At 44.6% G+C, this 25107-nt stretch overlaps 1 protein-coding gene across 1 annotated transcript in view; it reads right to left on the bottom strand.

The window, feature by feature from the left end:
- Positions 1-25107, bottom strand: part of ITGB2 (integrin subunit beta 2) — a 107163-nt gene that overhangs the window by 19507 nt on the left and 62549 nt on the right. The window contains exons 11-13 of the mRNA XM_040357419.1: positions 20548-20732; positions 6546-6790; positions 2037-2250 (exon numbers count right to left, since the gene is read on the bottom strand). Of these exons, the coding sequence (XP_040213353.1) occupies positions 2037-2250; positions 6546-6790; positions 20548-20732 (644 nt within the window). The remainder of the gene's footprint in view (positions 1-2036; positions 2251-6545; positions 6791-20547; positions 20733-25107) is intronic.

Below are 25107 nucleotides of genomic sequence, written 5' to 3' on the forward strand. Positions count from 1 at the left end.
CCGGCGTCTTCTCTGTTGTCTTCTGCTGGGGGGGGTCCCGGTCTTCACCGCCGTTTGGTTCTCTTCCACCGGGGGCCCCCCTCTCTTCTTAAGCTGTTTTACGAGGGGGGCCCCGGGCCTCTTCGACGTCTTCTGCCGTGGGGGGTCCCGGTCTTTACCGCCGTCTGGTTTTCCTCCACCGGGGGCACCCCTATCTTCTTTAGTTCTTTTACGAGCGGGGGGGCCCGGGCTTCTCTCACCTTCTGCCTTCTTCTTCTCTTCTTCGATGTTGACACGTCGCTTCCTCCCGCTGTAATGCCGTGTGAGCGGCTCGCACCGATTTATATAGGCCTCTTATGACGTCACAGTCCCATCATGCTCCGGGTGGTGACGACATAAGGGGGCGAATATCACCCGGTGACCCCGCCCCCTTAAATCGTCACCACCCAGAGCATGATGGTACTGTGACGTCATAAGAGGCCTATATAAATCGGTGCGAGCACGGGAGGAAGCGACGTGTCAACATCGAAGAAGAGAAGAAGAAGGCAGAAGGCGACAGAAGCCCGGGGCCCCCCGCTCGTATAAGAGCTAAAGAAGAGAGCGGGGGCCCCTGGCAGGAGAGAACCAGACGGCGGTGAAGACAGGGACCCCCCCCCCCCCCGGCAGAAGACAACAGAGAAGATGCCGGAAAAGCCCGGGGCCCCAGCTCGTAAAAGAGCTTAAAAGGAGAAAGCGCCCCCCCCGCTTTCTTTTAAGCGTCCTCCGGAGCTGACTAATAAATTACTTTAAAAACCCTCTGTAGTGTGCTTTTTTTACATTTTTTTCCCGCCAGGTGAATGGGTAGGGGTACGATGTACCCCATACTCATTCACCTAGGGTTGGGGGCTCCCGGATTCCTATAAGCTCCGCGCCCGCAGACCCACGAAAACCAACGGCCAGGGTTGTCGGGAAGAGGCCCTGTCCTCATTAACATGGGGACAGGGTGCTTTGGGGTGGGGGGGCCGCGTTTTTTCGGTGTACGGGGGTTCCCCTTAAAACCCATAGCAGACCCGAGCGCCTGGTATGCTCTTGGAGGGGGAACCCATGCTGGTTTTTTATTTGAAATTTGGTGTGGAGTTCCCCCTCAAGATTCATACCAAACGCAGCTGACACAGTGCACTGCGGTTATGTGCTGATAGCTGCGGTACATCGCAGCTGGACGCATTCAGTTCTATTTTTTCTATCCGCACAAAACCGCGGGTAACAAAACCGCAGGTAACCGTAGTGTGTGAAGGGTGTCATAGGAAAGCATTGTGTGCTTCTATCTGCGGTAAAATCCGCAGCTAAAAGCACCATTCTGTCCGTCCGTGTGAAAGGGGCCTAGGAGTTTTGAGGGATTGGCCCCAACTGGATTGGCCAAAACATTCTCAGTTTAAATTATGGTCAATACCTGGCTGCCCCACTTTACAAACTAAAGTTCACACTAACCAGCTTCATTTCTCTACTGCTTCCAGATAAATTGTCTCTCTGAACTAGAAAAAGGTCAAATTTGGCTGCTTACAAAAAAATGTATATTTTATTTTCAGAACTGACACTGTTTGTTAGTTTTAAGCCTCGTACACACAATCCAACTTTATGGCCATAATTGTCTGATGGACGCGTTGTGTCGGATAATCCGACCGTGTGTACACTCCATCAGACAATTACTGGCTGAATTAACGACAACAAAAGTTGGCTGTTCATGCTCACCAATTGTTGGGCAATAAATCTGTTACGTCGGTTTATCCAATTGTGTGTACACAATTACGTCCAACTAAAACCCAAAGTACAAACACGCATTCTCAGAACCAATGCTAAACATCACACAACAATAGCAAAAGTTGCCCAAAGGGTGGCGGTAAAGAGCTGAAAAACCATGTGATTTGGTGAATGTTGGCTGAAAATGTTGTGCAGAAAAAGTTCACGGCCAACGCTCCTTTGGACCAAAATCCATGGAAAAGTTGGATGAAAGTCCGATCGTGTGTACAAGGCTTTACAGATTCAACTGACATTGTAAGGCAATAATCATTGGCACCTACCCAAAACGTGGACACTGAGAAGGGCAGCCTGGACAGGTCTCACAGAATGGTGGGATATAACCATCTTTACAGGTGCATTTGTTACACTCACACTTCCCTCGACCACTGCATATGCTTCCTCTGGTGTTCTTACAGTTCTTAGTAGATTTTAGACATTGACAAGCACTTCCTTCATAGTCTACATTACATATGCAGCTGCCACAGTCGCATGTCCCTGTGAATCAAACAGTATTAGATTACAGATTAGACACAGATTTATTAAATATGTTTGCCATGGTATATTCGTAATATATTTGGCCATCTTAACTATATGTTCTGTTGTCTTGTTGCATGCTTGCACATTTTTATTACGTTTTTCCTGCAGAAGGCATGATTTGCCCTGTGACCTTACTTAAAATCGAACAATCCCTCGCCAAGAGGTTCAAACTAAAAGGTATAGACGTGGCATATGTTGTCACAATATCATTGGGTGATATTTTTAGACTGTATTCTATAGGTATGAGCACTTTCCTTGGTGTCCGGTCTGTCCAGTCATTGGCCGTCTTGGTTGCACCGGTCACTCCCCTCCCCAGGAAGAAGGAGAAATATTAGCAATTGCTGTGCCGCCGACTTGTTTCAGCAGGCCGGGCGCGGCATCGGGAGCTACATTAGTGCGGGAGGCTGCCGCGGGAGGACGGGTGTTTTTTTTTCATGCAGGTGGTTGGCTTTTTGCCGCCCCCCCTCCCCATGACGCCCATGGCACTTGCCATGGCTGCCATACCCTAGATACGCCACTGGCTTCACTGTTAGTGTAAAGCAAGCTGCTTCTAATTTTGACTGTCCTATCATCCTGGACCACAAACCTTCCTCACTGTGCTATATGTTATCTGCTGCACCATTGGCATGGTTATATCTTCTTAGTCCTCTCCATAAATTATCAGAAATTTGTTCTTAAAGTAGAACTATAGGCAACACTTTTTTTTTCATTTTGGATAGAGTAATGGGGGATATAGCCCATGTTAGTTTATTTTTTACCACCCCTGTCCCATTGCAGAGATTTCCCTTTACTCCCTGCCCCTTAGCCAAACAGGAAGTGAGAGGAAATTTATGCAAATTAAGGGAATCCAATTCCCTCCCAAGGGCCTAATAACTAGTGTCCCCAATTTCAGGGTGGGTCTTAAACACAAAAGGGTGTGACCTTGACAGGAAGGGGTGGGTCATACTTAAATTAGGGGGTGCACGAGTTTAGTCAGGCCTAGGGCAGCACAAAACCTAAATACACTACTGCGGATGGGGATATGTTTGCCATCTGTCTGGCGGATCGATTTGGAACAGTGGGCTGTGTCTGTGTCCACTCTGTCATCTGCCTGCTCAATGGGGATCAGTGGGGAGATCTCCCACTGAGCAGGCGGATCCGCTTGGACGGATTACGTCCTGTTGAATGGGGCCTAAAGGCCTGAGTATAAATCCTAAGCCTTTGCATCACCCAAAAGCAAACATTAATGTTTACATTTATTTATCAAAAGTTTGCAAGTATTACAGAGGCCAATGTGAATTATATCCAAGTAAGCATATCGCCGTTTATACAACACATAAGCTTAAAATATAAGGCACAAAAGAAAGCATAGAATAGAGGAACACCATGCCAATATAACAAATAAATACATAATTATCAGCGTATTCAAGGATGTATTCAAAGCCAGCTGGTTCTGTACCGGTTCTGTATAATACAGGAGGTGTGTTACTGGCTAGATCACCAGGTAAAAACAGAGGGAAAAAAATGTTAAAAAAGAAAACGAATGCAGCCACCATATCTAATGTTTGGTAAGCTTCAATATAATAAATTTTTGGTTTTGGTTTAATACCGCTTAACATTTTTGTGCTAATAATCCTAATACAAAATAGCATTAGTAAATAGATAGGAAAGTATATCATATTTACTTGTTTTAAACCTTGTTTTACATGTATTAACCACTTAAAGCGGGGGTTCACCCTAAAAAAAAAAAAATTAACATTAGATTCAGATGAGTTGTTAGAAGCACAATCGAGTGTTTTTTTTTTTAAATCATTGCCGTACATACCGTTTTAGAGATAGATGTTCTCCGTGGCTTCCGGGTATAATCTGCGGGACTGGGCGTTCCTAATTGATTGACAGGCTTCTGACCGTCGCATACAGCGCGTCACGAGTTGCCGAAAGAAGCCGGACTGAGAGTCGGCTCTATAAGGCGCCTGCGCACCAACGTTCGGCTTCTTTCGGCAACTCGTGACGCGCTGTATGCGACGGTCGGAAGCCTGTCAATCAATTAGGAACGCCCAGTCCCGCAGATTATACCCGGAAGCCGCGGAGAACATCTATCTCTAAAACGGTATGTACGGCAATGATTTAAAAAAAAAACACCCGATTGTGCTTCTAACAACTCGCCTGAATCTAATGTTAAAAATGTGTTTTTTGGGTGAACCCCCGCTTTAAGGACCAGGCCTATTTTTGACACCTGTTGTTTAAAAGTTAAAATCATTTTTTTTTGCTAGAAAATTACTCAGAACCCCAAAAATTATAAATATATATTTTCAGGCACCCTAGAGAATAAAATGGCGGTCATTGCAATACTTTATGCCACACCGTATTTGCGCAGCGGTCTTACAAACGCAATTTAAAAAAAAATACACTTTTATGAATTAAAAAATAAGAACACAGTAAAGTTTGCCCAATTCTTTTCTATATTGTGAAAGATGACTTACGTATGTGTTCGCTTCTGCGCATGAGCTCGGAGGGACGGGGCGTTTTAAATGAAAAAAATGTATTTCTTATTTATTTTACTTCTTATTTTTTATTTTTACATTGTCCTTTTAAAAAAAAAAAAAATTGGATCACTTTTATTCCTATTACAAGGAATTTAAACATCCCTTGTAATAGAAAAAAGCAGGACAGGACCCCTAATGTAAGATCTGGGTTTAAAAAGACCTCGGATCTCACATTTACACTTAAAAGCAACAAAATAAAATACATTTATTTGTTTTCAATAAAACCATTGGGCGGAAGTGATGTTTGGCGTCACTGCCATCGTCCAATGGCATAGAGTCGAGTGGGGGCCATCATTCCCTCACTCGACTTAGTGGCAAGCAGGGGAAAGCTTTGGATTATCTCTGCCGCTACCGACAGGTCCGCGACGGGAGGGAGGCGGGCACCTCTCCTAGTGTCAATAAAAGTGATCTCACGGCCAATCTGCTACAGAGACCACTTTTATCTAAAAGCAGACCGCCCAACGTTGAAGGAAACACCAGGGTTATGGCAGCTATCTGCTGCCATAACAATGGTATTTAATGTCAAAAGACCGACGTATATCAACGGAAGTTGTTAACTGATTACCATACCTAGGCAAATGTTGTCATACATCCCAGGAGTCTTCAGGAGGGGAGGAGGGGTTTTCTCAGCTAAGCACACCCTCCTGCCTGCTAACCGAAACGGCGAAGGGCGAATGTTTTCCAGGAAGTAAATGCTACCTGAATCTATTAGGGGCGTTCAAAGTGGTTGCTCAGCAAAATAAAGCATGAGACATAGATGGTTGATTGAATTTGCTTAGAATATTAAAAATTTAATAAATAGCATTTTTTGGTTTGTGGTGCTCAGATACAGCGGAGCTCCGGATTAATGATAGAGTAGTGGATCTAAATTATCTTTATTTGTGCACAGATTTTCTAAATGTAAGCCTCCACAGCCTCCCAAATCGGTCCTCCTCTAAATATATTTTAAACGTTCTATTTCCTATGCTTTTATGTATGAGGCCCCGTACACACGAGAGGATCCATCCGCTGGAATTGATCCGCGGACCGGCTCCAGCGGATAGATCCCCTGGTGTGTACAATCCAGCGGATCTGTTTCCGTGGATTTTTATCCCCTGGGATGGATTTCAAGCGGATAAAAATTTGAAGACATGCTTTAAAATCTATCCGCTTGAATCCATCCCAACGGATTGATCCGCTGGTCTGTACAGACTCACCGGATCAATCCGTCCGAATGGATCCCCCGCATGCGTCGTAATGATTCGACGCATGCGTGGAATTCCTTATATGACAGCGTCGCGCACGTCGCCGCGTCATCATCGCGGCGACGGCGCGACACGTCATCGCGATGGGATTTCGGCGCGGATTTCGATCCTATGGTGAGTACACTCCATCGGATCCAAATCCGTTGGACCGTATCCGCGGATAAATCCTCTCGTGTGTACTAGGCCTAAGTAAAAAACATTTAAAAGTACAATGGAAGAGGGGTTTCCCATGTTTATTATTTGTGACTTTTAGCACACCGTACACTAACAAATTGAATAATGCATGTGCTAAAACTGTCCACTATGTGTGATAATCTTTCACTGAGCAGAAGCATTTTAAAATAAATGACATATTGCATTGTAGAGCATCAGTTTAGAAGTTATGTGTAAAATACAGCAGTTTCTTGTTACCTCTCTAGGGGGCAGTAGAGTAACACTCATGACACAGCGACAATAAGAAAAATAGTCATTAGACAGCACCTACCTTGTCCACCGCACACCTTACTATTAAACATTTCACAGTTAAAGTTGTCGCACTGACAATATTGTCCATAGATTCTTTTTGTAGGGTCCTCATTTGGATTGCAGGTACATTGACCACATATGCACTCTCCAGCTCCAGAGCACACAGCTGAGCTGTTGTCCTTTCTACAGCTCTGTTCCAATTCCTGATTTGTTTTACCACCAGTTACACACTCACAGTTCTTCCCGACATGACCCTTCTTGCATCTGGAAATTAAAATTGTATGTGTTAGTTCAGACAATAAAATATGTATGATGGTTATCACGGTAGGTTTTGATACCGAGAATCACAATTCTAGTTTTCAAAGCAGTTTTTGGTGTTGAAGAAAAAAAAAAGTCTCATATTTTCTGACCCCCTACCTTGACTAAATCCCTAGGATGACCCTCATTAAAATACCCTCTAAAGTTTACAATTAAAATCTGACTAATGCTTAATCCTTAACCACTTAAGGACCGAACCTCTTTCTGAGATTTGGTGTTTACAAGTTAAAAATAGTTTTTTGCTAGAAAATTACTTAGAACCCCCAAACATTATATCTTTTTTTCTAACACCCTAGAGAATACAATGGCGGTCGTTGCAATACTTTTTGTCACACTGTATTTATATAGCGGTCTTACAAGTACACTTTTTTTGGAAAATAAAAACTTTTTTTAATTAAAAAATAAGACAACAGTAAAGTTAGCCCAATTTTTCTTTATACTATGAAAGATAATGTTACGCCGAGTAAATTGATACCCAACATGTCACGCTTCAAAGTTGCGCCCGCTCGTGGAATGGCGACAAACTTTTACCCTTAAAAATCTCCATGGGCAAAGTTTACATTTTTTTACAGGTTGCATGTTTTGAGTTACAGAGAAGGTCTAGGTCTAGAATTTGTTGCTCTTGCGCCAACGATTGTGGCAATACCTCACATGTGTGGTTTGAACACCGTTTTCATATGCGGGCGCTGCTCAAGTATGCGTTCGCTTCTGCTACCAAAAGTTATCATTTAAGAAATGTATTGTTTCTTTAGAAAATGGTTTGGCTCCCTCTAGTGGCCATTGAAACTTTATCAGGATATTTTCTTCTGGTTAAAGCGGGGGTTCACCCGCACATGACACATTTTCCCCTTAGATGCATGCTCGTTTTGTCTAGGGGAATCGGCTAGTTGTTTTAAAATATGCGCTGTACTTACCGTTTACGAGATGCATCTTCTCCACCGCTTCCGGGTATGGGCTGTGGGACTGGGCGTTCCTATTTTGATTGACAGTCTTCCGAGAGGCTTCCGACGGTCGCATCCATCGCGTCACGATTTTCCGAAAGAAGCCGAACGTCGGTGCGCAGGCGCAGTATAGAGCCGCACCGACGTTCGGCTTCTTTCGGCTACTAGTGACGCGATGGATGCGACCGTCGGAAGCCTCTCGGAAGACTGTCAATCAAGAAGGAACGCCCGCTCCCGAAGACCCATACCCGGAAGCGACGGAGAAGATGCATCTCGAAAACGGTAAGTACGGCTCATTTTTTAAAACAAATAGCCGATTCCCCTAGACAAAACGAGCATGAAGCTAAGGGGATTGTTTGAAAAAACAGTTTTATGGGTGAACTCCCGCTTTAAGAAAAACAGTTATGCATTGTGGGATATAGGACAATGAGGAAGCACTCGTGTTGTTAAATCAGGCTGGGAACTACAAACCTTAGCACAGCCTGCTGGGTAAGCAGATAAAAGGACAGGCGTGGCCTGCTTTCTCTCTCTCTCTCTCTCTGGACACCATCCAACAACCAGCAAGAGGCCTGTGAATGTGCCCAGGGCTGGGAGAGCCTGTGGCCTACAACAGAGAGAGAGGATCGCCTGCCTCAGAGAGATCCTTGTGAGCAGCCCTGCCGATAGGGCAGGAGAACCAGCCAGCGCTTCAGAGCTTTTGAAGTCACCTGCCTTCCAGCATACCGGGAGGAGCAGCATGGTGCAGAGGGGCAATCTATAAAGACGGAGTCCCCAGCCAGCTGGGATTCAGGGTGGTGAGAAGGCATTTGCCTATCCATGTAGTGCTGTACTATTGTTAAGTCATTGCCTGCTTTACAGACTGCCGCTGAGACCTGTAGTCACATGGCTGTGGATCTATTGCACCTGAGTATTCTATGGGAAAGGGAATAGCCGCTCCAGGTGGGAACCCAGATGAATATCCTCCGTTGCAGACAACTCAGGTGCAGGCAATGCACTTAGCAAAGCAGGAACAAAGATTGTCTCTGGACAGCCGCACTCTGAACAAATTGTAGCCTTTTATTAAAAGGACAGCACTACAAGTCACAGCAAAATAAAATAAAACCTGACTGCTGACGCGTTTCACACTGAAACTAGTGCTTAGTCCATAGCTGAGTATTCTGCGTGTAGTGGTCTGTGTGCTGAGGCCTTAGTGGGGAGGTGCTTTAATACAGGTATTAAAGTATTGAGGATCTATTCCACGGTGCACCTGTTCACATATACCCTTTATCAGGTTGCTATTGGATACAGTGGTGTGACGTTATTGCTTTGAACAAATATCTCTGCCAATCAATACTTGTGTTATTTATCTGTTATTCACACCATTTATTTATGTTATTCTTCACCATTTTTCATCATAGTAAACTTTTACAAGTTGTTCATTGATATCTTGTGTGAGTCTATATTTACTACCACAACCGATGAAGTGACGGAACCCAGGGTCTCGGTAACAGTGTTGTAAGTAACGGCATTAAAATAAACGCTGTTACCCAACGATGCCCCTTTTGAGGGTAACGAGTAATCTACCTGATTACTCTTCCCCTCGCGGTAATGCCGTTCCCATTACTTGGGCGGCGTTACCGCAATTACATCTACCGCGTGCGGGGGGGCAGAGGGGGTCATGTGGCCACAGGCCTGAGCTGGCCTGTGATTCGGTCACCGCGCGTCATGTGGCCACAGAGCTGGCCTGTCTGTGATCGCAGCCGGGTGGCGCTGACGCATGCACGCGCCTGGAGTTTCCCGCCCACCTGTCACCTCATGAGAGCTCTCAGCTCAGCTCATCTGCCGACATCTCCCCCGCGGAGGCTCCGCTCCGCCAGCCTGGATCAAAGACTCAGCTCAGCTCAGCACCGACCGTGGCCCTGAAGAGAGAGAGACTGAGACACTCACAGACAGTAAGAGCAGCACAGGTGAGGACCGGCATGTGTGGATTGGAAGTGTCTGGGACTGCTGGGGGGGGGGGGGAGAGCGGACTATTCTAGGGCTGGGACTGGGGCCGGGCTGGGCATGTGGTGTGGAGGTGGAATCTGATAATATTGTACAGTATTGCATTTGCTGCTGGGCATGTGGAGGTGAATAGGTGATGATATTGTAATGTACAGTATTGCTGGGCATGTGGAGGTGAATAGGTGATGATATTGTAATGTACAGTATTGCTGGGCATGTGGAGGTGAATAGGTGATGATATTGTAATGTACAGTATTGCTGGGCATGTGGAGGTGGTGAAAAGGTGATGATATTGTAATGTACAGTCAGTATTGCTGGGCATGTGGAGGTGAATAGGTGATGATAATTGCATTGTAGAATATTAAAAAAAAAAAGTCAGTTACTTTGCTGAGTAACTAATTACTTTTTCAATGTAGTAACTGAGTCACTAACGCAATTACTTTTTCGGAGAAGTAATTTGTAACTGTAACTAATTACTTTTTTAAAGTAAGATGAGCAACACTGCTCGGTAAATATACTATATGCTCTTTCATTATTATTACTTTCTGTTGCTGGGTTCTACACTAACATTGCTAAGCAGGTGTGCCAGAGGGGTTGAGACAGTTTTCTTGGGGTTGAGCAGCAGAGTGCAGAACCAAACAAATATTAAGCGGCTCCTACGGGTGTAGCGCTACATTTACTATAGGGGGGTCCTTTAATACTGGAGGTAAAAGAAAGCAATTATATCTTCTTCTACGCACTTTTCAATAACAGCAGTACAGTCAGCTACCGTCTCTGCTTACATATCAGTCTCTTACAGTAGCAGCGTGTCAAATTGCTGAAGTCAGTGTGCTTGTCAGGTTCCTGTTTTGTATGCTGAGTCAATTGGGGAACCCCACCACCTTGTAGCTAAAAAGACCAAAGTAGAGGTATGACTTTACTTCTTTTCTTAACGTGTTACTAAACCCACAACAGTAAAATCAGTCTGTATATGCAGTTGGCTTAATTCTCTGCATTGTTTAAAAAAGCTGTTTGATCCTGTCTTCTCTGATCTTTCCCTCCTTCTACTTGTGTCCAACACATCTTCTTAAAGAACAGAGCCTTGGGGGCAAGCTGCATATGCTCAGTTTGGTGTGTATTGCTAGAGAGTTTTTGTTTTCGTTTGGAGGGTGCATGTGATCAGCATAGGGCCAATCAGCACTGTCCAGACAGAGGGTCAGGGGTCCTGCTGTCAAAGGAGAATGAAAACTCCTCCTACAAGCTTTACCCAGTGCTCTTCTGGACACTGATAGAAGTCACAAGACTGCTCTGTTAACCACTTAACCCCCGGACCATATTGCTGCCCAAAGACCAGAGCACTTTTTGCGATTCGGGACTGCGTTGCTTTAACTGACAATTGCGCGGTCGTGCGACGTAGCTCCCAAACAAAATTGGCGTCCTTTTTTCCCCACAAATAGAGCTTTCTTTTGGTGGTATTTGATCACCTCTGCATTTTTTATTTTTTGCGCTATAAACAAAAATAGAGCGACTATTTTGAAAAAAAAATGAATATTTTTTACTTTTTGCTGTAATAAATATCCCCCAAAAATATATAAAAAAACTTTTTTTTCCCTCAGTTTAGGCCGATACGTATTCTTCTACATATTTTTCGTAAAAAAAAATTGCAATAAGCGTTTATTGATTGGTTTGCGCAAAAGTTATAGCGTTTACAAAATAGGGGGTATTTTTATTAATATTTTTTCTTTACTAGTAATGGCGGCGATCAGTGATTTTTTTCGGTACTGCGACATTATGGCGGACACTTCGGACACTTTTGACACATTTTTGGGACCATTGGCATTTTTATAGCGATCAGTGCTATAAAAATGCATTGGATTACTATAAAAATGCCACTGGCAGTGAAGGGGTTAATACTAGGGGGCGGGGAAGGGGTTAAGTATGCCTGGGTGTGTTCTTACTGTGGGGGGGGGGGTGGCCTCACTAGGGGAAACACTGATCCTCTGTTCATACATTGTATGAACAAAAGATCAGCATTTCCCCCGCTGACAGGACCGAGAACTGTGTGTTTACACACACAGCTCCCGGTCCCCGCTCTGTAACGAGCAATCGCGGGTGCCCGGCGGCGATCGCGCCCGCCGGGCACCCGCACGGGGTTCACGGACGGGCGGGGGGCGCGCGCGCCCCTAGTGGCCGCTCAGAGAGCGGACGTCAATGTACGGGCTCTCGCCCAGGAGAGCCGACCTGCCGCCGTAGAATGATGGCGGCTGGTCGGCAAGCAGTTAAAGAGAAAGTTTTTTTTTTAGCAGTTTATATTTACTAAAATTGATTTTCCATGTTCTGTGTACTGTGGGAGACCAGATATAGTGAATGCAGGATTCTGGGTTTAGTAACTCTTTAAAGGCCCATAATAGTGAAAAATATAGTCTAATAACTGTATGCAATTAATACCTGTAAAAATAGTATTCTGTATTGCTTTTTTATTTCACAAGTCTTTATTTATATTTTCTTCATATTTACATGCAGATCAAGCTGTCCAGCAAAAGTGATAGTGACTGGAGTTGGGAAAACACAGACATGCTTACAACGGTCAACTGTTATTCCTATGATTTCAATCATAGGAACTGCTGCTGTAACTGCTTAGAAATGTATGCTGGAAACAACCTTTAGCCTAGGTTCACACTACTGCGATGCGATGTACTGCGAATTTGATCCGTTTTTTTGTCCTGTGTGAGGTACGAATTTACCACGATTGTACTGCAAATTTACCATGAATTTACCACGAATTTCATGAGGCAGACAGTGAACAACCCGCAGAGGCCTAAACTGTGTGGCTAAAGTTTACTTCAAGTTCAATTGAAGCCTATAAAGATAAAATTCGCACTGCACCATAGGAATTTGCATCGCACCGACAGTCAACACGCACAGGACCTTTTTTTCCCCTCGCACAAACAAGAAACACACAGCCTCATAGTCTAGGATGGCAAGGCACTCCCCTGTTGCTCCATCCAAGCTAACAGGCTGGCTAAAGACTGCAGTGTTAAAAATGTAAAAAACTGTAAAAAAAAAAGTTTAGGAAATCAGCACCATTGAATGTACACTGCAAGTGCTGAGGTAAGAATGCTAACAATGTACTGGGAAAGTTTTTTTTTCTATATGCTGCCACGTTCCTCTGCCAACTGTCACTTCTGACAAGTTTTCTTGACAAGAGGTTAAAAGGTGACAGGAAAAGGAGCTCCAGCACACAGCCTGTGAATGACAGCCTCAGCTCTGTTCCTGTGTGCTGTTTGAAGGCGGGTGTGTCCCTTCCCTCCAGTCAGCTCTGACAGAGCTCTGCAAGGTGTAACTTCAGCTCCCTGCCCCCTACTTTCTGAAAGCTCAGACAAGCTGTATACATTCTGTACTTTGAATGGCTATGGAAAGGGGTGACTGCAGATAAACAGGTACAACTTATAAAGGAGGATTTTTTTTTTATCTCTGCGCATTACCTGAGGCTAGTTACTTCATTGGGTATATGTACGGGTTTATGACCACTTTAAATAAAAAAAAGTTGAAGCTTTTGTAGGGATCTGTTTTCCTCTAATGTTAGCTGCTAATATCACAGTGTAATTTATATTTATGTATTAGCACTTCCTGTCTCGGGGCGTGTTTTATGTAAATGTTTGGTGACCCGACGTGATTGACGTTTTTACGAACGGCACATGCGCCGTCTATGTACATATCCCAGTGTGCATTGCTTCAATGTACGCCGCAAGAACGTATTGTTTCGACGTGAACGTAAATTACGTCCAGCCCCATTCATGGACGACTTACGCAAACGACGTAAATTTTTTAAATTTCGACGCGGGAACGACGGCCATACTTAACATTGGCTAGGCCAGCTATTTGTTGGAATAACTTTACGCCGGAAAACGCCTTACATATTCTACGCCGAACTCAACAGAAGCACCACCTAGCGGCCAGCGGAAAAATTGCACCCTAAGATACGATCGGCGCAGGCTGTCGTATCTTAGCTAGGTTTAAGTGTATCTCAGTTTGAGCATACACTTACACTTACGACGGCGCAGATTCCGAGTTACGTCAGCGTATCTATTGATACGCCGGCGTAACTCTCTCTGAATCTGGCTATGAATGTTGTTTAAGGGCCAGTTTACACCACATGCAGTCCAGTGCGTCTTTTTCTCCACCAAAAACGCATGGAAAGTAGGTTATATGGTTTTCAATGGCATAGTTCACACCAGTGCTTGCAGTTCCAGTTCCAGAAAAAAAGTAGAACATGCTGCATTTTAACTGCACTGGACTGTACTGGAACGCTGTAAAATGCATCAAAAACGCACCGGAACACACCAAAAATCCACTGGAACACACTTGGCCTTATCGAAGGTTAATAAAAAAGAGGGGTGAAAAAAAGTACTTGGACTGCATTAAAAACGTAACTAAAAACGCACTGGAACGCATCAAAAAGGCACATGCAAAAAAAAGCACCTGGAACGCATCCGGATTGCGTTTCTATGGTGTGAACTGGCCTTAAAGCAGTGTTCCGTCCAAAAATAAATTAAAAGCCAGCAGCTACACATACTGCAGCTGCTGGCTTTTAATAAATGGACACCAGGGGCGGACTGACCATTGAGTCACTGCCCGAGGGCCCCATGCCACTAGGAGGCCCCATCAGGGTTGCCAGGCTCAGTAAAACCAGGGACAGTATGTAAAAATCTATGTTTTTTTTTTTTACATCTGTCCCTGATATGTCCGAAACCGACATGCTTTTGATGTGAAAATCCCGAGATTTTAGCTGCCCCGCCTCTGCACTGCCTCCTGGCATGGTGGCCATCTGTAAGTCCAGGGGCCCCATAATCTTCTATTGCCCGGGGGCCCCATTAAATTGTCAGTCCGCCCCTGATGGACACTTACCTGTTCTGGAGTCCAGCGATGCCGGCATCCGCAGCTGATGTTTCCATCACTGCCACCTAACATCCCCTTGATAGAATTTTGTGAATGTATGACTGAAGACCAGGTTGCAGCCTTGCAGATCTGAGCCATGGAGGCCTGGTGATGCACTGCCCAAAAAGCACTGACCGCTCTGGTGGAGTGCGCCCTCACATGAAAAGGAGGATCTTTCTTTTTCAAAGCGTAGGCCTGAATAATAACTTGTCGAATCCACTTAGCAATAGTAGATTTCGATGCTGCCTGCCCCTTCCTAGGGCCTTCTGGCAGTACAAACAAAACATCAGTTTTCCGTATCTGAGCAGTAGCATCCAGATAGAATCTGACTGCTCTTACTACATCCAGAGAATGCAATAAAACTTCTTCTGCAGAATACGGATCTGGAAAAAAAAGATGTTAGGATAACATCTTCATTCAAATGAAAACCTGAGATAACCTTAGGCAAAAAAGTTGGATGAAGTCTCAATACCACTTTGTCCCTGTGAAGAATCAAATAAGGCCGCGTACACACGATCAGTCCATCCGATGACAACGGTTCGAAGGACCGTTGTCATCGGTTAACCGATGAAGCTGACTGATGGTCTGATGTGCACAGGGCTGGACTGGGACAAAAATTTGGCCCTGGACTTCATCCAGACTGGCCCACTTTGACATGTCTTTCCTATGGCGGCCGGACAACTCCCCCCCCCGGCCCCCTCTCCCCCTTCACTAGCCACTAGCCGTTCTACTTTATTAGAGTAGAACGGTTGGTACTGGTACTCTTATAGGCAATAGCAGTGGGGAAGCTAGACATTATTTCACCCGGGGCAAAGAATCAGTTCGGTGCTTCCCCTTATGGGACAAGTTTAGGCAGAAGTGAGAAACTTCCAGGCCATAGCTGTTGAGTCAGCTGTCTGTCCCCTCCCCCATGCTCCTCTGTCGTCTGGTCCTCCCCCTGATTCTCTGTTCCCTCCAGTTGAGCGCTGCGGGGAGGGAGAGGAGGTGAGCTCTGCGGGGAGGGAGAGACAGAGGAGCGGAGGGGGGCGGCGGTCCCCTGTCACTGAAGCCGGCCCACTGAGCCATCGGCCCACCGGGAAACTCCCTGTAGTCCCAATGGCCAGTCCATCCTACACACCATCGGTTAATGAACCATTGTGTCAAAACGCGGTGACGTAAAACACAACGACATGCTGAAAAAAATGAAGTTCAATGCTTCCAAACATGTGTCGACTTGATTCTGAGCATGCGCGGGTTTTTAACCGATGCTTTAGCATACTAATGATTGGTTTTGACCTATCGGTTAGGCGTCCATCGGTTCAATTTTAAAGCAAGTTCTCTTTTTTTTGATCGAAGGATAACTGACCAATGGGGCCCACACACGATCGGTTTGGACCGATGAAACGGTCCTTCACTCCGTTTTCATCGGTTTTGACCGATCATGTGTACGCGGCCTAAGGCTTTTTACAGGAAAAAGCTGCCAATTCCGATACCCTCCTAGCAGAGGATATAGCCACTAAAAAGACAGATTTTCTTGTCAAGAGAGGCAAGGGCACACAGGACATTGGTTCAAAAGGTTGTATTTGAAGAACGGATAAGACTAAATTCAAGTCCCAAGGACACACAGGGGACTAGACTGGTGGCCTTTATGATGTAAAGAACAGAGCTTGTGTTCATGTATTGTGTTCATTCTAGGAAAAGTAAATTGTTCTTGTTTTACAAGGCACCATATGCAGTTTTTTTGAACCATCCCCTTGTGTCTCCCCCTTTCTCAATGCACAGGAAAGACCAAGAGAATACCTGGTACCTCTGAGTATGGGAGAAAATCTGCAGTTTTTATAATGTGAGATGCCAATTGCCACAACAGAGCACTGTCACATACGGCAGGAAGGACATTTTTGGAGTCCTTTACAGGTTTCAAGCTTTGGGAAGTTTAAACTTGCACAGAAATTGCAGGGTTCTCCAGTGGGAAATTAGGCAGCGAGGTGTAGTACAAGATAAGTACAGGCTGCTGGTGGCGCTTCCTATAAACTAAGCCTGTTACTTTGCAAGGGAAAGCTATGCTTTAAATGAAGAGATTTACGGATTAAGAGCTAGACTTCAAATTAGTTATTGTGCCCCAGAAACTTAATTGAAACATATCTCTAAGGCCTCGTACACACGACCGAACATGTCTGCTGAAACTGGTCCGCTGACCAGGGGCGGACTGACCATTGAGTCACTCGGGCACTGCCCGAGGGCCCCATGCCACTAGGGGGCCCCATCAGGGTTGCCAGGCTCATTAAAACCAGGCACAGTATGTAAAAATCAGTTTTTTTTTAGATCTGTCCCTGATATGTCCGAAACTGACATGCTTTTAATGTGAATATACCAAGATTTTAGCTGCACTGCCTCCTGGCGTGGTGGCCATCTGTAAGCCAGAGGGGCCCCATAATCTTCTATTGCCCGGGGGCCCCATGAGTTGTCAGTCCGCCCCTGCCGCTGACCAGTTTCAGCAGACATGTTCGGTCGTGTGTATGGCCGACCGGACAGGTTTCCAGCGGACAAATGTTTCTTAGCATGCTAAGAAACATGTCCGCTGGAAGCCTGTCCGTCGGACATGTTCTGTCGTCTGTACGAATTACCGGACATGTCCGCTGGGCCGCCATCCCTCACATGCGTCAAAGTGATTCGACGCATGCGTGGAAGCATTGACCTTCCAGGGTCGCACACGTCACCGCGCTGTCTGTCCGTGCGGATTTCGGTTTGATGGTGTGTACAACCATCAGACCGAAATCTCTGAGCGGACATGTCCGATGAAAACGGTCCGGCGGACCGTTTTCATCGGACTGTCCGCTCGTCTGTACGGGGCCTCAGTGTTAAAGATGTACTTAAAGTGGTTATAAACCTTCAAAATTAATTATGAACAAAGCATATCCCTCTATAGTGTGTACTTGTCCCAATTAAGAGCACTAAGTGTAATTTCTGTCTGCTGCTTCGTTCCTCTACTATCAGCATGCTATGATGACACTAAGAGAAAAATGGTGACAGGGGAGGGATCTCCATCTGATTGACAGCCTCAGCTCTGTTTCTGTGTGCTGTGTGAAGGGGGGTGTGCCCCTTCCCATCCAATCAGCTCTCAGAGCTCTCCTCACTGAGCTTTGCAGAGTGTAATTTCAGCTCTTTCCACCCTTTTTTCGGAACTTTCAGACAAGCTTTAAAAAACTGGACTTTGAACAGATGTAGAGAAGAGAAGACTGCAGATAGCCAGGTAAAACTTATGTAGGAGGATTTGCTTCATATTTGTGCATCACCTGAGGCCACTTCACTGGGTATATGTTAGGCTACTTTCACACTAAGGCGCTTTGCAGGTGCTATATCGCTAAAAATAGCGCCTGCAAAGTGCCCTGAAAGAGCCTCTTCTCTCACACAGTCTGAAAGCCGTGCGCTGGCAAAAGGCAGTGGAGCAATGCCGTGCTAGGTAGTGGAGCAATGATTTTTAAAATCAACCCTATGTATTGTGCTGTTTTCCATGCTTACGTCTAAAAATATAGGCTCGTATATTAACCACTTCCCGCCCTCCGTATGCAGAATGACGGCCGGGAAGTGGTTCTGTTATACTACTATTTTTTACATGGTGGGCATTGATGCTGTTGGAATTTTTTGGAAAAACGAGATCCATCAGGACTACACATCCGAAACTGCGAGATTTGGACCTATTATATGCTGTTTCTGATCCCCTGTCATAAGGGATCGTGGGAATTCGTTAAGAGGCCAACCTATAAGTGTGGTGGAGGAGATGTCACTCTTTTTCTTTTGGACACGTTTATAACCAATTCGTACTGTGGCACAAATGCACGGGTGTTTGACTCATTACTTGCTATCTAATGGACTATTCATTGTCAACATTTTGGACTGTTTATTAACGCATTCAGAGCCAAAACCCATATCTAGCTGATGTTTTGTGACCCAAGTGCTTTTTGTTTTTGTTTTTTGCTCCTTGTTTTTGTCTTTTTGCAAATTACCATCACATGACTGTTGAGGGATTTTAAGGTGGCTGCATGTTGCACCCTAGTGGCCATCACGGTCATTTTTGACATAACAGCCAGCCTTTCACCCATATTATTATAGATCACCCACTTGCATACGTTTGTGTTGACCAAGAAGGGTGGTCGAAGTAGCGCGATTTATATTTTTCTCCTGTATAACATGCCGGCGTGGGCCCGTGGGGGCGTGCAGCGCGGTGATCGTGAGTGCGGCGTGTCAGTCTGACACACCGCACCTCCGATCATGGTAAGAAGCCTCTGACAGAGGCTTCTCACCACGTGATCGGCTGTGATCAATCATAGCTGATCACAGCGTGAACCAGGAAGTGCGCGTAAATGGCCAATCGGCTCTCCCTGTCAGAGAGGGGGGTCTGTTCTGATCATCAGCACAGCCCCCATCAATTGTACCAATCAGCTGCCAATCGGTGCCCAGTCTGTGCCCCATCATAACCCCCTCTCAGTGCCCAATAAAGTGCCAATCAGTGCCCACCACAGTGCAAATCAGTGCCCACCATAGTGCCAATCAGTGTCCATCACAGTGCCATTCAGTGCCCAGCATTAACACCTGTCCAGTACCTGCCCAATCAGTGCTACCCATCGGTTCCATCTATTAGTGTGCATCAATGCCTTCTGTCAGTGCCAATCAGTGCCGCTTATCAGTGCCGCCTATCAGTGCCCATCAGTGCCGCCTGTCAGTGCCCATTATTGCTGCATATCAGTGCCACCTATCAGTGCTACATATCAGTGCCAATCAATTCTACATATCAGTGCCAACTCATCAGTGCCAACTCATCAGTGTCCATTAGTGCTGACTTATCCGTGATTGTCAGTGAAGGAGAAAGCAACATTTAATAACAAAAACAAAGAAAAACTTTTTTTTTTTTCAAAAATGTTGGAATTTTTTAGTTTGTTTAGCAAAAAATTAAAACCGCAGAGGTGATCAAATACCAGCAAAAGAAAGCTCTATTTGTGGGAAGAAAATGATAAAAATTTAGTTTGGGTACAATGTTGCAAGACATTGTCATTCAAATTGCGACAACGCTGAAAGCTCAAAAAGCTGAAAACTGTCCTGGACAGGAAGGGGTGAAAGTGCATAGTATTGAAGTGGTTAAATACATCTTTGTTAAATGTGGCTTCAGCAGTCAACATGTTACTGAAACCTCTTGAGTTCTGGGGTTTCCCTATCAGATTAAAGCGGTTCTCCACCCTAAAGTGGAGTCCCGCTGTTCGGAACCCTCCCCCCCTCCGGTGTCACATTTGACACCTTTCAGGGGGGAGGGGGGTGCAGACACCTGTCTAAAGACAGGTATTTGCACCCACTTCCGGCCACACGCTACGGGCGAAAGACGGGTTTTTCTGACTTCCCGTCTGTCGCCCGTTGTGTGCTGGGAACACTCGGCTCCCAGCACACAGCGTGTGAGCCAATCGGCAGCCGCAGCGCGACTCGCGCATGCGCCGTAGGGAACCGGGCAGTGAAGCCGCAGCGCTTCACTTCCTGGTTCCCTCAGCGTGGATGGAGGGGGGAGCAGCAGAGAGACGAGCGATCGCTCGTGCTCTGCTGCGATCAGCGCTGGACTCCAGGACAGGTAAGTGTCCTAATATTAAAAGTCAGCAGCTGCAGTATTTGTAGCTGCTGGCTTTTAATATTTTTTCCCCGTGGCACATCCGCTTTAAGTAGGGACTGTGGAATAAGTTAGGATTGAAATCTTGTTTACGTATCCTTAAAATAGGGGGCTAACAGTTTACCAACAGTTGCTCAAAGACACAGCATGGCTGTCACTAACTAATGCTGCTGAAATGTCCATGCTACTTTCCTTTCGTTTTCAGAAATTAGCCCCATTATGTAACATTTATTTACCTGCAGATTCCACATTCAATATGCCCATTAGAGTTGCAGGCCTCACTCTCTACTTCATCTTTGCATATACAGTCACATGCAGTCATGATAGCAACTTCCACTTTGTCTGTAAATCCCAGCGCGCGAATTGAGAGAGTTTGATTTGGAAGGCACTTTTTTGCTGTGACTTTAACTTTGAATGTGATCTAAATAAAACAAAAACAAAATCTTATTACACAGTTGTAGAAAAATTACCTATATTTGATCCTGCTTGGCACCTAAAATGTGGCCTCCCTCCTGCAATTTTTCTTGGCTGGTAAACTAGCTCATCGTAGTGATGGGCCCACAGAAATGTTACGAGGATAGAAAGGAGGCGGAAAGCTTAAACGCTATCAGGAAGTGTCAGAGCTATGTTTGTCATAACAGCCCAGTACTGGGGCCTAGTGGAGGAGGGGGGCAACTTAAAGAACCTGCAGGCACCTCTAGTTCTTATACCTGACAATAGTTTTTCTGTTGCTAATGCAGAAGTTACCCTCAAGTACCGTTTACAGTGCCTTGCGAAAGTATTCGGCCCCCTTGAACTTTGCGACCTTTTGCCACATTTCAGGCTTCAAACATAAAAATATAAAACTGTAATTTTTTTTTTGAAGAATCAACAACAAGTAGGACACAATCATGAAGTGGAACGAAATTTATTGGATATTTCAAACTTTAAAAAAAAAGAAAAAACGGAAAAATTGGGCGTGCAACATTTTTCAGCCCCCTTAAGTTAATACTTTGTAGCGCCACCTTTTTCTGCAATTACAGCTGTAAGTCGCTTGGGGTATGTCTCTATCAATTTTGCACATCGAGAGACTGAAATTTTTGCCCATTCCTCCTTGCAAAACCGCTCGAGCTCAGTGAGGTTGGATGGAGAGAGTTTGTGAACAGCAGTTTTCAGTTCTTTCCACAGATTCGCGATTGGATTCAGGTCTGGACTTTGACTTGGCCATTCTAACACCTGGATATGTTTATTTGTGAACCATTCCATTGTAGATTTTTCTTTATGTTTTGGATCATTGTCTTGTTGGAAGACAAATCTCCGTCCCAGTCTCAGGTCTTTTGCAGACTCCATCAGGTTTTCTTCCAGAATGGTCCTGTATTTGGCTCCATCCATCTTCCCATCAATTTTAACCATCTTCCCTGTCCCTGCTGAAGAAAAGCAGGCCCAAACCATGATGCTGCCACCACCATGTTTGACAGTGGGGTTGGTGTGTTCAGGGTGATGAGCTGTGTTGCTTTTACACCAAACATAACGTTTTGCATTGTTACCAAAAAGTTCGATTTTGGTTTCATCTGACCAGAGCACCTTCGTCTCCCAGGTGGCAAACTTTAAACGACACTTTTTATGGATATCTTTAAGAAATGTCTTTCTTCTTGCCACTCTTCCATAAAGGCCAGATTTGTGCAGTATACGACTGATTGTTGTCCTATGGACAGAGTCTCCCACCTCAGCTGTAGATCTCTGCAGTTCATCCAGAGTGATCATGGGCCTCTTGGCTGCATCTCTGATCAGTCTTCTCCTTGTATGAGCTGAAAGTTTAGAGGGACGGCCAGGTCTTCGTAGATTTGCAGTGGTCTGATACGCCTTCCATTTCAATATTATCGCTTGCACAGTGCTCCTTGGGATGTTTAAAGCTTGGGAAATCTTTTTGTATCCAAATCCGGCTTTAAACTTCTCCACAACAGTATCTCGGACCTGCCTGGTGTGTTCCTTGTTCTTCATGATGCTCTCTGCGCTTTAAACGGACCTCTGAGACTATCACAGTGCAGGTGCATTTATACGGAGACTTGATTACTCACAGGTGGATTTTATTTATCATCATTAGTCATTTCGGTCAACATTGGATCATTCAGAGATCCTCACTGAACTTCTGGAGAGAGTTTGCTGCACTGAAAGTAAAGGGGCTGAATCATTTTGCACGCCCAATTTTTCATTTTTTTTTAAGTTTGAAATATCCAATACATTTCTTTCCACTTCATGATTGTGTCCCACTTGTTGTTGATTCTTCAAAAAAAATTACAGTTTTATATCTTTATGTTTGAAGCCTGAAATGTGGCAAAAGTTCGCAAAGTTCAAGGGGGCCGAATACTTTCGCAAGGCACTGTATGTGGCATTCACACTTACATGCTTGCTGTTCCATATTTCTGTTATTGTATAAAACTGAGATTTGTAGATTAACCACTAGAAGGGCCTCTGTATTTCACTGCAATTACTCCTGAGTAGGTAAAATAACAGAGACAGTTTAACACCTGTTCAGAAAAAAATATCAAACCCAAAAACGTTACCTCAATAAATGAGCAAATATGGTTACATATAAAAAGTACAAATTATACATGAATCTAAGGTCTGTAAACATTAACGGTCTTAAAAAACGCCAGTTCTTTTGTCAGAAAAAAACACCCACATGGAACATTTTTGTACAGATGTTTAGGAATGCTTAGCGTGTTCATGGACCCATACACTGATTAATACATTTGTTTACATCAATCTAGTCTCTGCTGAAATAAAGGGGTTTGGGATTCACAATTAAAAATAGTTTTAATTTGAATTTTTTTACAAATGTATTAAAATTTGTAATTACATGGTGTTTGGACACAATGATCAACTGAAGAGAGACATGTGAATACATATAATGTGAAGATAGCTTACGCCTCGTACACACCACCGGATCTATCCGCTGGAATTGATCCGCGGATCAGTTCCAGCGGATAAATCCGGTCGTCTGTACGGCCTAGCGGATATTTATCCGCGGAGATTTCTCGGCCGGATCGATTTCAAGCAGATATAAATTTCTTAGCATGCTAATAAATTTATCCGCTTGAATCGGGTCCAGCGGATTGATCCGGTGGTCTGTACAGACTCACCGGATCAATCCGTCCGCTCCCCTCCCTCGCATGCGTCGTAATGATTCGACGCATGCGTGGAAGTACTTACCTTCCAGCGTCGAGCACGTCGCGGCGTCATCATCGCGGCGACGGCGCGACACGTCACCGCGGATGACTTCCGCGCGGATTTTGATCCGATGGCTTGTACTCAGTACAAGCCATCGGATCCAAATCCGGAGGAGGAATCTCAGCGGAGATCCCCTCGTGTGTACGAGGCCTAAGAGGTGCAGAACACCAGATTTTTACAGCACTTTTCCATAGCTTTTTTTTCTGGCTTTAAGGTTAACAGACATTTTTTAATTATTTGAGTTGTAATAAATAAACTGTAAAAAATAAACAACAAAAAAAGTCATATGAATAATGTTAAAGTAGAAGTCCATCTTAACACTAAAATCCCTGCATCCACAATCTAACACAAACCTATCTAGCCCTGTAAAGAAGAAATCAGTATACATATTTTTTTTGAAGCCGATCCAACACGATCCCACGCTTAGCTGTCAGCGGCGGCTTTGTTTTCGGGGTGGGTGCAGAGAACACAGTCGACAACGGAAGCCCTATCGTAACTCTATGGGTGACGTCACTCCCCATTCATTTCACAGCCATTGTTGGCTGTGTCTTCTGCAGAGCTTCTGCCGCTGGAGACCACATCAGAACGGCTTCAAAAAAGGTATTTATACTGATTTCTTCTTTACAGGGTTTAGATAGGTTAGTGTTAGATGATTGATGTCTGTAGATGCATTAATTTTAGTGTTAGGGAGGACTTACACTTTAATTTTGTTGACTTAATTAACATTATTTTACATGCTTTTTATACTCACTCACTGTATTCTGCAAAAAAAAAACAGTTTGTTCCAACTGTTCTCTATCTCCCCCTTCTTTCCATGTCCCCAATTCAGCTAGGGATTTTTCAGAGCAGTGCTGGCAGCACTGCTCAGTTTTCAGTGAGTTTCTATGCTGAGCATTTCCTCCCTTTCACATCTGAGCAGCCCATGTGACTATAAAGTAACACATGTGGCATATAAACATCTTCCCTCCTCCTCCATGCCCACTAACGAGCTAAACACAATAGGGAGGGGGGGGGATATTATATGTAGATTGACGGAGGCTTCACCTCTGTCTTATTCTAAGACACAGACTGGAGGAGTGTGACACTGTTACTGGCAGAAATCCCCTTATACATCAATAGACAAAAATAATAAAGATTTGATTTCAAATATATATTTGTCTGACAATTAAAAACAGTTTACTGATATTAACTATTTATTTTTGCTCTGTAAGGCCAAAGGCTGTTTTATTTGTATTTTTTATTTTGAACATGTGATGAGTAGCAGAGGACTAGAAGCACCTACTGCTTATGTCTTCCTGCAGATAGGCTAGGAATGAGCTGGGTCATGTGACAGCTGTATATTAATTGGAAAAAAGGTACTAGGGTTTTTTTTTTTCCATTAAAATTATTACAGTGCCATCATCCACAAAGAAATAGAAAGGGACAAAGTAAATTAAACAGTGTGGGCCAGATTCACAGAGCAAGTACGCCGGCGTATCTACTGATACGCCGGCGTACTTTCAAATTTCCCACGTCGTATCTTTAGTTTGAATCCTCAAACCAAGATACGACGGCTTCTGGGTTCGATCCGACAGGCGTACGGCTTC

This window comes from Rana temporaria, chromosome 6 (genome assembly GCF_905171775.1).
Source record: "Rana temporaria chromosome 6, aRanTem1.1, whole genome shotgun sequence".
In the NCBI taxonomy this organism is placed as follows: Eukaryota; Metazoa; Chordata; class Amphibia; order Anura; family Ranidae; genus Rana; species Rana temporaria.